Source organism: Mus caroli, chromosome 19 (assembly GCF_900094665.2).
Source record: "Mus caroli chromosome 19, CAROLI_EIJ_v1.1, whole genome shotgun sequence".
In the NCBI taxonomy this organism is placed as follows: domain Eukaryota; kingdom Metazoa; phylum Chordata; class Mammalia; order Rodentia; family Muridae; genus Mus; species Mus caroli.
The window spans coordinates 3,267,052-3,284,345 of NC_034588.1; the positions used below are offsets into that span (position 1 = coordinate 3,267,052).

The 17,294-nt window shown below is 54.2% G+C and overlaps 1 protein-coding gene across 23 annotated transcripts in view; it reads left to right on the forward strand.

The window, feature by feature from the left end:
- Window positions 1-17,294, forward strand: part of Nrxn2 (neurexin 2) — a 118,451-nt gene that overhangs the window by 58,689 nt on the left and 42,468 nt on the right. For 10 of the 23 annotated variants that reach the window (XM_029472642.1, XM_029472631.1, XM_029472646.1 and 7 more), the window contains 8 exons: window positions 4,276-4,662; window positions 4,837-5,040; window positions 11,436-11,462; window positions 12,654-12,782; window positions 13,130-13,511; window positions 14,088-14,278; window positions 15,443-15,616; window positions 15,945-16,064. In XM_029472642.1, coding sequence (XP_029328502.1) covers window positions 4,276-4,662; window positions 4,837-5,040; window positions 11,436-11,462; window positions 12,654-12,782; window positions 13,130-13,511; window positions 14,088-14,278; window positions 15,443-15,616; window positions 15,945-16,064 — 1,614 coding nt within the window. The remainder of the gene's footprint in view (window positions 1-4,275; window positions 4,663-4,836; window positions 5,041-11,435; window positions 11,463-12,653; window positions 12,783-13,129; window positions 13,512-14,087; window positions 14,279-15,442; window positions 15,617-15,944; window positions 16,065-17,294) is intronic. The other 13 variants (XM_021151512.2, XM_021151513.2, XM_021151515.2 and 10 more) reach the window with 2 other exon arrangements.

Here is a 17,294-nt window from a genome sequence, read left to right on the forward strand (position 1 = left end):
TCCCTCCCTCCCTCCCCCTCTCTCCCTCCCTTTCCCTTTCTTCTTTCCACTCAACACAGAGTCTCACACATAGTCCAGTCTAACTTTGGAATAACTTTGGAGTGGAGATCCTGTTGTCTTGGCCTTCCAGAGGGTTAGGGTAACAGGCATGCGCCACTATATCCTATCTGTATATTTGACCTCTTTATTTTAATGACTTATTTGTTTTACTTTGCATGCATTGGTATTTTGCCTGCACATATATCTTAGGGTGTCAGATCCCCTGGACCTGGAGTTACAGACAGTTGTGAGCTGTCGTGTGGGTGCTAGGAATTGACAGAGGTCCCCTGGAAGAGGAGCCAGTTCTTGTAACTGCCGAGCCATCTCTCCAGCCCCTATGTTTGTCGTCTTATGCCTGGCTGTTTCAGTGAGTAGAGTGTCTTCCAGGGTTCATCTGTGTTGTAGTGTGAGTCAGAACTCCCTTCCTCTCAATGCTGAATAACAGTGCCATGCCCACATCTTGTTTATCTTTTCTTCTGTCAAGGAATGAGTCAGGTGGCTCCTACTCCATACTGGGGAGCGCCGCTGGTCAGAGTTCCTTTCAGTTCCCTCTCCAGAGCTCTTCCGTTGCTTCCTTCTTCCTCTCAGCACTCGGCTCCAGCAGTTAGCCAAAAGATGGGTCACGGCAGGCTCTGGGGACTCTGGCCATAAACAGTGAGATAGGCCATCGCAGGGGCCACATTTGGGATCCTGTTAGGAGAGGGGCCCAGCAGCAGGACCCTGAGGAAGGTGATGCCTGGTCATGAGAGGACAGGTTTGGGGCCACGGTATTGAAGGGAGCCTAGGGCTGGTGGCATGGCTCAGCAGGTAAAGGCTCTTACTGGTCAGGCCTGATGATTCTCTCTCTCTCTCTCTCTCTCTCTCTCTCTCTCTCTCTCTCTCTCTCTCTCGTGTGCGTGGAAACAGCTCAGTATGCTCTTTCTGAGGATGAGAGTTCGGTTCCCAGCACCCACATCTGGAGGCTTACAAACACCTGTAATTTCAGCTCCAGGGATCAAACTCCTCTGCCTTTATAGGCATGTACACACACATAGTAAATAATAAAACAATAGTTTAAACAACAACTTGGAGTTGCGGATGACCTACGCAACATGGTGGCTCACATCCCTACATACATGCAGGCACACGCACATATACACATAAGTAAAAATAAAGTATATTTAAACAAACAAACATAAAACAGTGAGCCGGGCATGGTGGCGCACGCCTTTAATGCCAGCACTCAGGAGGCAGAGCTAGGCAGATTTCTTGAGTTCAAGGCCAGCCTGGTCTACAAAGTGAGTTCCAGGACAGCCAGGGCTATACAGAGGAACCCTGTCTCACCAAACCAAACCAAACCAAAACCAAAACCAAACCAAACCAAACCAAAAAACCAAAAACATAAAACAGTGCAAGGGAGCCTGGGGCCTGGGAGTGCATCTCCCGTCTTTGGGTCAATAAGGTTTTGAGGGAGAAACTGGCTTCTAGTGGGAGCTGTGTCTGTAGGGGGGTTCTGCCCCTCCCATTTGTCCCCACCCTGTCTGTGTGTTCATATCCAGCCTCCAAGCCCCTCCTTCTCGAGATCCCTGCCATATCCGCGCCCACGATGCCCAGCGGCTCCTTGCAAGCGTTGCTTTTATTTTATTGTTTTACACAGCATCTCACTGTGTGGTCGGGCTGGCCTCAGACATGCAGCAGTCATCCTGTCTCTGCCTTTTGAGTGTCGGGATCACAGGTGTGAAGCACCGTACCTGGCTGCCGCTGCATAGCCGCTGCTGCTGCCGCTGCCACCTCCTCCTCCTCCTCCTCTCTTATTCTTCTAAGAGTTTGTCAAAATCTAAAAAGGGAAAACATGGAGTAAAAATTTTCGGCTTTCAGGTATAGTGGGACTTGCCCTTAATCCCAGCATTTGGGAGAGAAGTGTCGAGAGCTCCGTGAGTTCAAGGCCAGCCTGGTCTACAGAGTGGGTTATAGGCCAGTCAGAACTGCACAGCAAGACCCTGTCTCAGTGTATATATTGAGGTTGCTCAGAGGTTTAGAGTGTGCACTGCTCTTGTAGAAACTTGTTTTCCTACACCCCCCCTCCTTGGTGATTCACAACTGCCTGTAGCTCCTGGAGTCTAATGACAAGTCTCTGCCTTCTGCGGGTATCTGCACTCACAAGTGCATACTGCCACGAAGATGTATGTGTGTATATATATATATATATGTATATATATATATATATATATATATACATATATATATGCATATGTATAATTTAGAATATATTTAGACCAGGCATACCTTTACTCCTAGCACTATGAGGAGGAGACAGTTTCAGGCAGCCAAGGCTATAGAATGAGACCCTATCTCAAGAAAAAAAATCTTTTAACAAATATGAACAAGCTAGACACAATGGTGCAAGCCTATGATCCCAGCACTTGGAAGATGAAGTAGGTGGCCAAGAGGCTTAGGGTCATCTTTGGTTACATAAAACCATTCTGAGATGCATGGTATCCTGATTAAAAAGACAACCACCTCCCCCAAAAATCCTGAACCAGCACAAACAACACCACACACAGGCACACACACATGCACACACACACACCCATGCATGCAGGAGGGAAGGGGTTGGTCCACAGATTAAGGTTACAATAAAGGCTGTGAAACTCCCACCAGATTCCAGGTCTTTTCCTAATGTGAGCCCTGCCTCAGTCTGTTTTCTGTTGCTATAGGAGAACATCGGAGACCAGGCATTTATAAAGGAAAGTTTACCTGTCTCGCAATTCTGGAGGCTTTGAAGCCCAAGAGCTTAGTGTCAGTTTATGGGGAGGCTTTTGTACTGTCCTAACACAGAGCCAAACTGAAGGGCAGGCATTCCCTCACAAAGGAAACAAGAAGGAGCAGGCACCTCCTTGTTTAGCGGCCTGCTCTCCTAAGGGACTCACTCCTGAGCCTACCCTTGAAGGAAAGTCACGGCTAGTGACCTCATTGTTAAAGATCCTGTGTCCCACACAACTCACACCATAGCAACCAAATTTCAACTTGAGTTTTGGAGAGAACAAACCATATTGAAACCACGCTATCTGTCTTTCCTCCCAGAGAACTCTTCTGGCCTGTTGATTGGGGCTGCATGTCTGAAAGTTTAGCATTCTAAAGCCAAAGGCAGGAAGATTACTATGAGATTGAGGCTAGCCTAGGCTACATAGTGAGTCCTACAGCAGCCTGAGCTACTACATGAGAAACAATAAGGGGCTAGAGACAGTTCCGTGGTTAAGAGACTTAACGTTTTTGCTGAGGGCTGGAGTTTGGTTCTCAGCTCACGGCTTCCTGTAACTGTAGCTCTGGGGAATCTGACCTCCTTTTGTAGCCTCTGTAGGTACCTTCATGCACACGGACATACAAACACTCACACATAAGTAAAAATAAAGCAAAACAAACAAAACCAACAGCTGCTAAAACAGAACAAGACAAAATGACGTTTCTAACTTCGGAGCCGAGGCCCAGATCCCTCCTGGCCCCCTGCCTGTATCCCAGGCCTGTAGCACTAGCTGGCTTCCTGTTCATCCTGCCTGCTGGCCACAGAGCCAGTTCCAGGCAGTGCTGTAGGGTTGAAGGGAGGAAACGGCAGGTTCTGGGGCCTGGCTGCTTACGTGGGACTTAGATTATGTTGCTCCTCTGCTGTGGCCCTCGGGCAGGTTCCCCAGTTTCTGTAAGCCTTATCTACTGGTTCAAAACTGGTTAGTAAAGGACCAAGTCCCTGGGGTGGCCACGAGACTTCAGTGATGTGTTTGGAGCAGTGGCTGCCTGGCACACTGTTGGAAGAGCTGCTGGGTGTTTGTTTCGGGTAGAGGGCTTTGAACTCAGTTATTTCAGTCTTCAGGTTTTCTGCCTCCAGCTCCTGGTCCCAGAGGCTGTGGATAGGAATAACCCGGTGAATGATCTGACCCTTTTTAGGGACAGGATTTTTGGTTATATGTGCCTCCTGTATAGTTTGGAGGTCTCTTTTAGTTGTCTAGGAAGGGTCTGAACAGAGGCCTATAGCATGCTGGGCTGGGCTGGGTGGGGCTCTCCATCTGGATCGCAAGGGCCTGGACTTAGGTAGTTTGGGAAGAGTTGGCCAATGAGGCTAGACCCCAGAGCCAAGGCTGTTGCTTATTGTCCTGAACCTACTGTGGGGCGCAGAATGGAGGGGCCCTCTGGCAAATTCAAGACACCCCTATTCAGACTTGTGACTTCCCTCCACACTGAGGCCTGCTCTGCCTTGGTCCCCAGGCTCCATCTCTGTGAACAGCCGCAGCACGCCATTCTTGGCCACAGGAGAGAGCGAGGTCCTGGACCTGGAGAGTGAGCTGTACCTGGGTGGCCTCCCCGAGGGGGGACGAGTGGACCTGCCACTGCCCCCTGAGGTGTGGACAGCTGCTCTCCGGGCTGGCTACGTGGGCTGTGTGAGAGACCTCTTCATCGATGGACGGAGTCGAGATCTGCGGGGCCTGGCTGAGGCCCAGGGGGCTGTGGGCGTTGCTCCTTTCTGCTCCCGGGAGACCCTGAAGCAGTGTGCGTCGGCCCCTTGTCGAAACGGGGGCATCTGTCGAGAGGGCTGGAACCGGTTCGTCTGTGATTGCATCGGGACCGGCTTTCTGGGTCGGGTCTGCGAGAGAGGTGAGGCCGGTCTTGTGTCCTCAGGAGGACCCCATTTTCCACCCCGATGCTTCCTTCCTCTTCAGAGTAACCCTCAGGCTGGCCCCCAACTTTTCTCCTAGTAATGACTCTCATTTTCTCTCTTCCCTTGCCACGTTTTCTGTTCCCCTTCCCCTTCTCTCCACTCCTGGGCAGAGGCCACGGTCTTAAGCTATGACGGCTCCATGTACATGAAGATCATGCTGCCCACTGCGATGCACACGGAAGCAGAGGATGTGTCCTTACGCTTCATGTCCCAGAGGGCGTATGGACTCATGATGGCCACCACCTCCAGGGAGTCGGCCGACACTCTGCGTCTCGAGCTGGACGGGGGGCAGATGAAGCTCACCGTCAACCTCGGTAACCACCCTGTCCCAGGCCTCCCGGCCTCTCCATGGCCTGACTCTGACCTACACTCCCCTCTGTCTGGAGAAGCTGGTGGTGGCACCAGCCAGAGGTGACCTCGGCAGTTTAGAGATAGGTAGTGTCATCCCGAATATGAGCTTCCGAGGGCTGTCTCTGGTGAGGATACATAACCTAGAGCAGCCATGGCTGACCGACCATACTGTGGGCTAGTGACCATACCTGTCAGAATGCATCTGAGTGTGATAACTGTTCTCCCAAGTCACTCCTATTGTCGGTGACATCTGTCCTGCACACACAAGATGGCACAAACTCATTCTTGCTTGCTGGCACATTCATTTGCTCATTCACTGACTTATTCACTATGGAGTTGCTTGTTGACACCTGCTAGGAAGAAGCCCAGGCTCAGAGCAGCCCAGTGACAGGCCTCTGCATGCAGCTGCCCTTAGCTTGGAGTAGATGATGATGTTGTCTCTGCGGTGTTGTATATAGGTTTATGTGTGTACTCTGAGCTCAGGAACATACTACATCACACTTGTCTAGCATCTTGTGTTCCTGGCTGAGTCTCATAGGAGTCGTGTGGCTGTTCTGGGAAGATACCAGTTCACCAGGCAGGCATTGCTCACCCTGTCTTACAGATTACGAAACTCTTTTTGGAGACAGAGTCTCACTATTTAGGCCAGGCTGGCCTTGAACTCACAGAGGTCCACCTGCTCTGCCTCCTGAATGCTAAGTAAGATTAAAGGTGTGCACCACCGCTCTTGGCCCAGTTATGAAATTTTTATGTTGACTTGGCCAATGTAAGAAAGCCGGTAATGGCCAGGGGAGTTGCCTGTGCTAAACCCAGCCCATGGGCTTTAACGGTCAGAGTTTTGGGTCAGGCTACTGGCCCTCTCCTTCAGACTACTCACTGTCTCTGCTGCTACCCCTGGGTAAGAACAGGTCTTGCCTACCCATCTGCAGGGGCATAGGATAACACTCTCCTATTAGGTTACTGTGGGCCATGGCTTTTGAAAGAGAGCAGAATTACTCACTTGGCTTGAAAAAGTCTTGTAGTGAGGGCCAGCAGAGCCGGGAGGGCACCTCACAGACTGCAGTGTAGGACCCTCTGAGCAGAGAGGCCCTACAGTGTCCAGGCTGCTGATGCAAGCTGTCCATTGCATACAATGAAAGTGCCACAGCCAAGGACTGCCCCGTAGAAGCCCTCAGGCCCCGGAGTCTAAGCAGAGCCCCGTGTGTTCTGGTCACAGGGGAGGAGTACTCTCCGGAACACAGAGCTTTGAGCTCTCAAACACGGACCTGGACTCTCACCATAATCTTGATCCCTAGAGCGTGTCTGGGATAGACTGTGGGCTTCAGGGGCCTTGTTTAGAGACTTGCCCTGGCTCCACACATCCTTCTCCTGGACTTTGTGCCCTTTGAATTGGGTGGCAGGTGACAGGGTGGCCAGGGGACACAACCGACCTCCCACCTCAGCTATGCCCTACCCAGGACCTCGTGTCATCCTGTCTTTCTGTCTTTAACGGGGTACACAGCACAGGAGCCCCTCCTTTTGCCGAGCATATGCTTGCTCTCACATGACCAAGCACTTGGCTCTGTTCTGTTTGGTGGGACAGAGCAGGAGAAGCCTCGAGCTTTTGCTTCTCAGAGAAGACATACTACTGGCCTCGTGGATTGTTCTCGATCCCCTGGGAAGGAGCTCTTGTTTCTTGACACAAGAGACGGCCAGGAAAACTTATCTTGCTGGGCCCTTGGGACATAACTCTTGAGATTTAGCCTTCTTCTTCCAGGCTTGCCTTTCTGTCTGGGGCTCATGAATCTCAGAAGTCAGAACAAGATCCAGAGAGATCTAGTTTGGATGTCTCAGACTGATGACAGCCAACAACAGCCTCTGCCCTATGCCTCTGGCTGTTCCCTGCCCCACTCCCCCATCTACAGAGACACGGGTGCTGAGAACTAATCGTGAACATAGCTCATGACAAAGCTGAGACCAGACACTTGGTGCAGACGCACCTGTCTGCAGATCCCACTTGCTAGGAGGGCACAGGGGTGTGTAGGCACCAAGTACACTCCAATGTGGCACCTCTGCCTGCGAGAGGGACCCAAGCTGGAGCCAGGTTCAGGAGCTTGCTTCCATGTAGCATAACCAGTACAGCCCAGAATTCCTTCTTCCCATCCTGTGAACCAGCCAGGGCCTGCCGTGCTCCAGACAGGAGCAGTGTGGAAGCTGGGCAGGAGCCAGAGCGGAAGTTCTCAGTCTTGCTGATGCTGAGGCCCTCTAACACAGTCCCTCACGTTGGTGACTCCCCACTGTATAATTATTTTTGATGCTGCTTTTGTGACTCTGCTATTTATGAGTTGTAATGTAGATACCGGGATTTTCATAAAGCCTTGGGCAACCTCTGTGGAAGGGTCAATCCATCCCAAAGGGGTCCCGGCCCACAGGTTGAAAACCACTGAACTAGAGGTCTATTGCCTCTGTGTAGGCACTAGAGACACAAGCCAGCTCTGCCCAGCTGTCCAGCCTGGGGCTGAGCGGGAAGAGCTCTGGGCTTGGGGCCAGAAGACTCGGGGTCTAACCCCACTGTTTTTTATGACTTGGTAAGTTAACTCCCCTCTCTGAGTCTGCTCCCCACCTCCCCCCAGGTCTGAGGAATCAGCCCAGTTGGTAGACTGTCTCGAAAGCATAATGACCTGAATTGCAGCTGGGGAGGCAAAGACAGGGAGATCTCCAGGCTTACCGGCTAGCTAGCGTAGCCTAGTTGGTGAGCTCCCGATCCCAGTGAGACACTCTCAACAATCAAGGTAGATTAGCTTCTAAGGAATGAGCACCTGGGGCTGACCTCAGTGTGGCTCCCACATACACTCCAGTGTGGCACATCAGCCTGGGACGGGGAGGGAGCCAGTGCAGGGGCTTGCTTCCACAGAGCATTGCCAGTAAAGAGTCGGCCAGCCTCGCTCTGTTCCTCATCCTGTCAACCACGCAGGGCCTGCCAGGCTCCAGACAGGCAGCCACATGAAGGCCGTAGTCCTGGGCTGGGCTCACTGCTAAGGAACTAGAGGTTTGGCCTTTGATTTGTGGTCTGTGTTTGCAAGCAGGAAGGCTGGAGGTTGGAGAGGTAGCCACGCAATTCAGCAGACTCCCAGGAAGGAGAACTCAGAGCTGTGCCCGGAGGAGGAGCTGGGGCACCAGAGAAGGCCCTGGTAGAAGGGGTCCTCGGTGATGGTTGCTGGAGATGGGAAACCTGTTACTTAAGAGAGGGCCAGCTGGGTGGTGATGGCAGTGGCCCAAGCCTTTAATCCCAGCATTCGAGGGAGGTAGGGGCAGAGGCAGATGGATCTCTGTGAGTTCAAGGTCAGCCTGGCCTACAGAGAGTTTCATGAGAGCCAAAGCTGCACAGAGAAACCCTGTCTCAACAGAACAAAACAAAACAAACAAAAGACTCCAACCAACCAACGACCGACAGACCGACTGACCAACCAACCAAAACCAACAAAACAGAGAGCGCCAGGCAGAAAGGCTCTGATGCCCCTTTGCAGACAGAGAACCAGAGGGACTGGAGAGCAGCCTCCACGGCAGCTCAGCCTCTGAGCAAGCCGAGAGCCCAAGCAGGGGAGCTGGCCTCTGCCTCTAGGAATGCTTGTGTCCCCTGGGCTCTTGACCCTGTTTCAGTGTGGCCTGTTCCTCTCCCCAGGAAGTGCCGTGATGTCTCCACTCAGGGCACAGGTGAGCCACAGGGGGTCGTCCCTCAGCCTCGACCCATGTAGATTTCCTTTTCCATTCAGAAGCTGTTGGTGTCCAGAGATGCCCGCCTCTGAGGTGGACATTCCTCTCACCGGGCCCTTCCTCTTTAGTGTCCTCGGGCCCTCCTCAGAGTTCTCCTTGCTCCTCGGTTCTCACTGGTTTTCTCTCGTGATCCTTCCTCACGTGTTAAGTCACAGGGATGCACATGACATCTCAGAGCCCTTTAGCTCCTGGGGCCAAGAGAGCTCACTGCCTTCCCACCAGGGGCTGGACAGTGACTGTCTATAGGCTGGGAGCCTGAGTAAAGATGACACCAGGGCAGGTGCTCTGTGCGATGCCTCTTGAGAGATGGGGCTGTGTTATTGAGTTTCCTTGAGTGGAGCTGGAAGCTCTGCCTCCACTCCACCTCCACCCCCGAGAAACAGTAACTGTAACAGTTAACAGTAACCTGGAAGTGCCTTGGACCAAACCAGGAACCATAACCTTTCCATTCATTTCTCTCTGTAGATTGCTTCCCCTTCCCTCCCTCCCCTCTCAGGTTCACACCATCAGCCCTATCTCTATGTCCAGCATCAGCATGGCCACCCATTCTGTGCCCTCTTCCATTCCCCCCTCCCCTTCCCCCTCCCCTCCCCCTCCCCTCTCAGGCTCACACCATCAGCCCCATCTCTATGTCCAGCGTCAGCACGGCCACCCATTCTCCGCTCTTGAGGCATCGGCTGCTGGCTGGTGGGTTACTGATTATCACACTCTGAACAGCATTTTGGGGATATGTGGTGGAAGGGCTGCTTTCTCCAGCCAGCTCTGTCCCTGCTTTGCTCGGGGAGGGCCCTGCCCCCTTGATACCCATCTTGAAGGAGGCCCTTGGGAGGCATCACTGCAGGGTAGGCTGGAATTGTCACCTCTTCTCTGGACAGATGGACACCGACACTCCTTGACTCTCCTCTCCTCGGGACAGGAAAGTCGAGCTCCTCACTTGGCTCTGTTCCTTTACAGGACATTGACCTCACTTCCAGCCCCCTTTTTTCTTTTTTGGACCCTTCATTGGTGAAGACTCTGCTGGCTTGGAGAGAGCCCCTGGGACCTGACTCCAGGGCCTGGCACCCTTCCCCTCATCCTCACAGCCTCCTGACCCTCATCGTTCTTGGTTCTTCCTCTTTTTTTTCCCTCTGCCTTTCTCAGCCTCTTCTCTCCGTGACCCCTCGCTTCCTCTCGTGTCTGTCCTTTGACCTCCCACTGTTCCCTGGGTGCCCAGGCTGTGGCTCAGGGTCCCTGCTGCTCCTCCCACTCTGCTGTGGTTGACAACGCGTGTGGAGCTCAGCTGTACTGCCCCAGGGCCCATGACCCTCAGAGCCACAGTGGGTATTTGTTTACCGCCACTGCAGGAACCTTCCGAGGCCCGAGGGATGCCAGGTGCATCCAGGGCCACCGTGCACCCGGGCAGAGCTTGTTCATGGAGAACCCACATGGACGTCACTCTTAACCAGGGTTAAAGATTGTCTACTCTCTGAAAGGCCAGGGTCAGAGCAGGGCACACCTGTAACCTGCTAGCCTCACAGCAGTGAGGAAGAGATGCCCAGGCTCAGAGAGAGCTGTCTGAAGTCACTCAGTGTGTATAGGACTGAGGCAAGGACCCAGCACCCACACCCACACCCACACCTCCAGCCCCAGGCAGTCCCATCACTCCAAGCCTGGCCAGGGCTTTGGACTTTTGAAGTGGTATAGTACAAATGACTCAAGACTGTCTCCTTGAAGGCTAGCTGACTCCCACCAACCAAAGGGTTGATCAGAGGCTCCTGCTGGCCTGAGATGTGGGCTCTGTGTAGACATGGGTTTTCTAACCGTGTGAAACCCTTCCAGCTTTGAAACTGGGGACAGCCCAGGCCAGGACTGAGGGCCTTTGCGTATGTGACTTGCATTGTGCCTAGAAGTCACATTTTGTAGATCTTGGTGTCCCTATGGGAGGCCTTGGCTCCTTAGAAAAATTGACAAAATACTAGTTCTGCAGGGTGGCGGAGTTCTTTGACCCCTCATGGTATCTCGGTGCCCCCAGGGCAGGGACAGATAGAAGGAAGGTTCCTGTTCAGGTGGCGCTGGCCTCTGGGGCTTTGGGAGGTCTATGGCCTTAGGAAGGGGGCCCTGGGGCAGACCCCTGTTTTGGGCTTAGAGCTTGAGGAGTGATGTGTCACACCTGAGCTCTAAGCAGGGTGTCGTCCCAGAGCAGGGGATGCAGGGGCCCTGGCCTTCCTTACCCATCTCCCTCCTAGGGGATAGATGTGGGGTCGGTCAAGCCCTCATCCCCTGTATCCCCTGTACGGCTGGGATTGCCAAGGTGCCCGTCTCCCTTAGACATGAGAGGCCTGGGCCCCTCCAAAAGGGGAACACAAGCCCTCTTCCCACCACCTGACTGCCCTGCCTCTTGGCGCTAGGGAGGGTTGGAGCCCTCTTGAGGGCATGAAGGACATGGGTCCAACTGAGGACGGGGAGAGGTGGCACCTGGGCACGCGTGGTCCCCAGAAAGTGGCCCTAGGGGGAATTCCCGCCTGCAGATGCCCCTCCCTGTGAAGGATGTAAAAAAAATTACACACAAAACCTTGTTTTTGCCTTTTTTCTCCCTCCCCCTCTGCCCACCCCATGGCCCCCCCAGACTGCCTGCGCGTCGGCTGCGCACCCAGTAAGTGGCTTGCCTCTTCTTTTGCAGCGACCCAAGAGGTCTGGGAGGCTGGACATTGGGGTTTAGGGAGAAAGGGATGGAGGGAGGGGGGAAGACAGTTTCATTATTGGCTTGAAAGGGGTTGTGGGGAGGGGAACAGGTATGGGGGTGGGATGGGGAATTGTGGAGGGCAGGATGGACAAAACAAAGCAGAACCAGGAAGAGGTAGTTGGTAAGGATGGTTATGGATTCTGGGAAAGGGAGAGCCAGGGCAGGAGGAAGAAATCTGGAGCTAGGCAGTACCTGGTGCGAGAACATAAAATCTGGAGACTCAATGATGCATCTCCACCAGTGGCCACAAGGGGGCAGGCGAAGTACATGGGAAAGACGATTTGGGTAGGAGGGGTGGGGGCGTGCCCAGAGCCTCAAAGTCTTTTAAGTCGTTGTAATGCCTGAGTCTGCAGAGTTGCCTGTGAGGGCTGTAAGCAGGAATTAGAAGGGAGGCCAATGTGGACAGGCCCAGGTCTCTCTGTCACTGAGCAGAGAGATGTGGACATGGAAGGCACAATTGTGTCATAGTGTGTGCACACACCTGAGGCCCTTTAAAGCCAGCACCCTAAACCCCAGGCAGACAGCGTTAGGGATCCAGGGGTAGCCCAGAGGTGCTTCCAAACCCAGAACACCTGACAGATGTGGGTGTTGACAATCATATGTCAATCAACTGTCCATAGTCACAGCTTCCAGGAAACAGAATATGTCTGTGGCCATGCAGGCTCTTGAGCGCTACATAGGGTTAGCCATTCCAGGGTGTAGAGTTAAACAGGAATAAACAGGAAGGCCACAGTGGGTCCAAGCTGTGCACATGGAAGTGAAGTTTCCTTTGGGGTGTGTAGCGTTTTGAGGGTGAGGTCTGAGAAATCAGCTGCTAGCGTCACACTAAAGGTCCGTAGGAGAACAGAGGAGGGTGTGCCTGTGTTCCTGGCTACCATTCCGTAACCAATGGTATCCTCTGCGGTCACACAAAATGGCAGGACTAGGTGGGGTTTGTGACTCCAGGTGTAGAAGATTTCCCTGCATGCACTCCAGGTTCGAGGTGAGGGGCGTGCACATTGGTGTGTGCAGGAAGTTGAGTATATCCATGTGCAGGTGGGCTGCCTCCTGCCTGGGGCGCTGCCTACAGCCATGTGTCGCGCTATGCTCACTCCCCCCTTGGTGCTGCAGGTAAAGGCCCCGAGACACTGTTTGCGGGGCACAAGCTGAATGACAATGAATGGCACACGGTGAGGGTGGTCCGGCGTGGCAAGAGCCTGCAGCTGTCTGTGGACAACGTGACTGTGGAGGGTAGGTGGCCTAGACCCAAGATGCTGGACATATTTCCAGAGCACTATGTTTGGTATCCTCTGCCTGGGTTGTTGTTTCTAGAGAAGTTATTATTATGGGTCTGGACCCCAGGGACCGTTTCAGCTCCTTCCAGGCATCTTCCTGGAAGCCTGTTGCTCCTCCACTGATTGCTGAGGCTTTCCCCGGAGTGGTGGGTTGGTAGTCCTGGCCCAGGATATCTAGTAAGATCCCTTCCTGTGGCCTTGTTTGAGGACATGATTTTTCCAGGAAGACGAGGCCCTGTTCTAGAGGTGACCCCGTGTTTTGTGCACTATTTGACCCTGATGTTGGTCTTCTGTCCCGAGCAGGACAGATGGCAGGAGCCCACACTCGGCTGGAGTTCCACAACATTGAGACGGGCATCATGACAGAGCGGCGGTTTATCTCTGTGGTGCCCTCCAACTTCATCGGGCACCTGAGTGGGCTGGTGTTCAATGGTCAACCCTACATGGACCAATGCAAAGATGGAGACATCACCTATTGTGAGCTTAATGCCCGCTTTGGCCTGCGTGCCATCGTGGCTGATCCTGTCACGTTCAAGAGTCGCAGCAGCTACCTGGCGTTAGCCACGCTGCAAGCCTACGCTTCCATGCATCTCTTCTTCCAGTTTAAGACCACGGCCCCGGATGGACTTCTGCTCTTCAACTCAGGCAACGGCAATGACTTCATCGTCATCGAGTTGGTCAAGGGGTGAGGGGATGGGCACTGTGGTGTTCCCCTGCTGACCCTAAGAGAGCTCCTCCCTGACCTTTGGGAAGGTTCAACATACCCAGCCATCAGGTCAAGAGTCACATCCTTAGTCATCAGCCAGGAGGGTCCCTCTGCAGCCAAGATGGAGAAGCCCAACCCAGCTTCTGGGCTGTTGGCTCCTCGGCCACTTCCTTGCCAGGGTTTCCAGTCACGTCCCTTTTCTGGCCACTGTCCTCTTTATGGCAGAAGTCAGCCAAGTCTTTCTCTTACCCTGGAGAATTGCACCCTCAAGTAGTTCAGACCCTGCTTCTAGGGGACCCCTACTGTATTACCAAAACTCCCCCTCTGTCAGGTCTCTTTTGGGACCCAAGAGCAAGTGCTTCCGTGACCTCCCTGGGACAAGACTTCATGCCACAAGCTTCCAGTGTCATTTTTTTTTTTTGGTCCCTTCCCATGGGATCCCTTGTCTACCCCTCTGCTCCAGGCCCCTAGTTTTTCTGCTAGCAGTAGCTCATTCTCGCCTGGCATCTCTGTGGTGCCCGTCTGATCTGGTGTTTCCTCCCTACCATGGGGCAGGTACATCCACTACGTGTTTGACCTGGGAAATGGCCCGTCCTTGATGAAGGGAAACTCAGACAAACCAGTCAATGACAACCAATGGCACAATGTGGTGGTGTCCAGGGACCCAGGCAACGTGCACACACTGAAGATCGACTCCCGCACAGTCACGCAGCATTCCAACGGTGCCCGAAATCTGGATCTCAAAGGTGGGGCTGGAACCTCTGGAGAAGGCCAGCCTTACCCCAGACCCCCTTCTCCATTGAGACCAATCCCCCGCCCCCGTAAGGGGGTCAAGGCTGATCTCCCTCACCCCTCTTTCCTGTTCTCCATGGTGTCTGGCTGACATTTCCCACCTGTGTCTTACTGGGCTCTCCTGTGAGGCCACCTCAGATGGAGCACTGGCCAGGCTATTTCCCACCAGGGTCCCACCATCTCCAGTGACTCTACAGCAGTCACTGAAATTGTCACTGCCAGTCCCCAGTGTAGGTGGCCGAGAGGAAGAGGAGGAAAACGAATAACAGGAGAGGTAGGGGGAGAAGGAGGTGGTGGACTGGGCATTGGAATAGGAGACGTAGGCTGCAGCTGTTTCAGAGCCATCTGGGGTCCACGAGACCTTCTTGCACACACATGCCTGGAGCATCCCTTAGCTTCACAGGCTCCACGTGTGTCCGTGTAACCCAAACTGTCAAAACCTGGGGAAGACCTTCAGAGACTGTGGATTCACCTCCCGACTGCTCAGATCCAGCAGCTTGGTTGGCAGTGCTGCAAATTCACCTTGCTCCCAGGAGAGGGCGATGTGTTACAGAGACTCAGAAGTGGCAGCAGGTCCGGGAGCGGGGCTTCAGCTATGATGTCCAGGGCTGCCGAAACTCCAGTAGACATGCAGGAGAACTAGGGCCCACGGGGGAGATTAGACATCTCTGAGGAAGGCCTCCCCCAAGAACCCCAGTTGTCAGGAGGACATCAGAGAAGAGAAGGCTGCTGAGTGAGAGAAGGCCCGCAGTTCTGGGAAACAAGTCTTTGGGAAGGAGGCAGCGGGGGCGGAAAGGCTGTAGAGCCGCGCATCCATGAAAGGCCCTGATTACAGGACGGAACTGGAATCAAGCGTGTAGGAGAGAACATGGAGCGGGTCCCTCCAGCTGCCCCTCGCCCCCACTACCCCAGGCATCTGGCTTCTGAGGGAGGGGAACACACAGATGGCGAAGGGAAGAGAAGAGGAAGAGGTGGTGTTGGTGGGGAAGCTGAGGTTTGCTGTGTCTGTTAGGGATACCATGAGCCTTTCAGGTGTCTGGAGGACCCAGTGGTAGGGTGTCAGCATCCGGGAGCAGGGGTAGGGACAAGGTGGGGTGTTGACACCACTGCCTTTGCAGGGGAATTGTACATCGGTGGCCTGAGCAAGAATATGTTCAGCAACCTGCCCAAGCTGGTGGCCTCTCGGGATGGCTTTCAAGGCTGCCTGGCTTCTGTGGACCTCAATGGGCGCCTCCCGGACCTCATCGCTGACGCCCTGCACCGCATCGGGCAGGTGGAGAGGGGCTGTGACGGTGAGTGTGGGCAGTGTGGGGCAGTTAGGTGTGGCCCTGAGGCTGACAAGGGGCCTCCTCAGGAGCCTGTCCCAAGAGCTCTTGGGACAAGGCAGGCAGGCAAAGGACGGACCACATACTCTCCCTGTTGCCTCCCACCCCGACTACTAGTCAGAAGCCTAGCAGTCTTTGAGTGCCCCCTGTTCTATCCCACCCCATCACCCCAGTTAGTATCTGGCCCTTCTAGTCTGATGGATCAAAGGGCAGAGCCTCTGGCTGGCTGGGGAACTTCTACAGCCCCTGGGCACGTGGCTAAGCCTGGGGCGTTTCTCCTTCCTGCTCTTTCCAGGCCCCAGCACCACCTGCACCGAAGAGTCTTGTGCCAACCAGGGTGTCTGTCTGCAGCAGTGGGATGGCTTTACCTGTGACTGTACTATGACTTCTTATGGAGGCCCTGTCTGCAATGACCGTGAGTGCCAGCAGGGCTGGGCTGTGGGTGCTGCCATCCTATCCTCAGCCACAGGAACTGCCTGGGTGGGAAGAGGAGAAATTTTGCTTCCTTCTGCTCCATCACCACAGAGGTCATAGAGGCTCATGGTTGCTGCCCCTCACTGCTGCCCAAGTCTCTGGAGCCATCTGTTGGCAACTGGTCTCTCCCGGTTCTGAGCTGGCCGGACATCTGATTTCCCTAGACACAGGTCCTGCTGTTTCCCCCTCTCTCTCCCCAAGAATCCCAGCTGCAGGTTGTCCCCTTGAGCCACAAGGTCAGTCCCTAGCATCCTCACTTGCCAGCTTGCATATTGTTGAGGCCCCTCCCCAGAGATAACAGCCTTGACAGCATTTTCTAGTCCCCAGAGGTTGGTGGCCATCAGCTGGTTACAGCTTGGCAGAGGGAAGACAGCTGGGTCAGCCATGGGGGTATGGGGGGGTGGTGGGGGTATGGTGGGGGTGTGGAGGTTTTGGCCCTTCTCTCTGATGATTGGGGATGGGGTGGGTGACATGCAGAAAAGACACACACCCGGACACACAATAAGCCTTCTCTGCTTTTCAAACACCATGTGAAAGCGGGCCAACAGGCCTGTAGCCGCCTGGGGGGGGGTTGGTAACAGCAGGTGTGGGTAGCACTGTCTCATTGCCACTCCGCTGGCTCTGCCTCATCGAACTGGAGTTCCGAGTTATCCTAGGGTATGGGACTCCTGGGTGACTGTTGGATAAAATGTCCAGCATGCTCCCCCCTCCCCGCCCCTGCCCCCCACCCTGCACTTTCCTGGTTCTCAGGTGTGGCCAGCCCTCCCAGCTCTGTGCCCCAGGAGTTTCATCTGACCTGATGTTCCATGTGCCTCCCTAAGCCTCCCAGCCAGCTTAGGAGCACCTCAGCCTGCTGTGGTTCTACCTGGCTCCAGCCGGCACAAACCCTGTTCTCTGTAACCCTTCCTACTGATGGTTGGGTGCCGCGGGCAAACCTTCCCATGTGACCCTTCACCAAAGCTCAGTGATGGAGCTCTGCCAGAACCTGGGGGCCCTTGGCTGCCGTGGCTACCCCTGCTGCACATGGGTTTCTGGGAGTGGTTCTGATGCCCATGCTGGGCTTCTCTTGCTCAGGATAGAGGGAATCTGGCCCAAGTATGGCTGTCCATGTACGGCTGTGCTCCCACGTGAGCACAGGCTTTGGGAAAGGCCCAGAGCTGGAGGGGAGGCA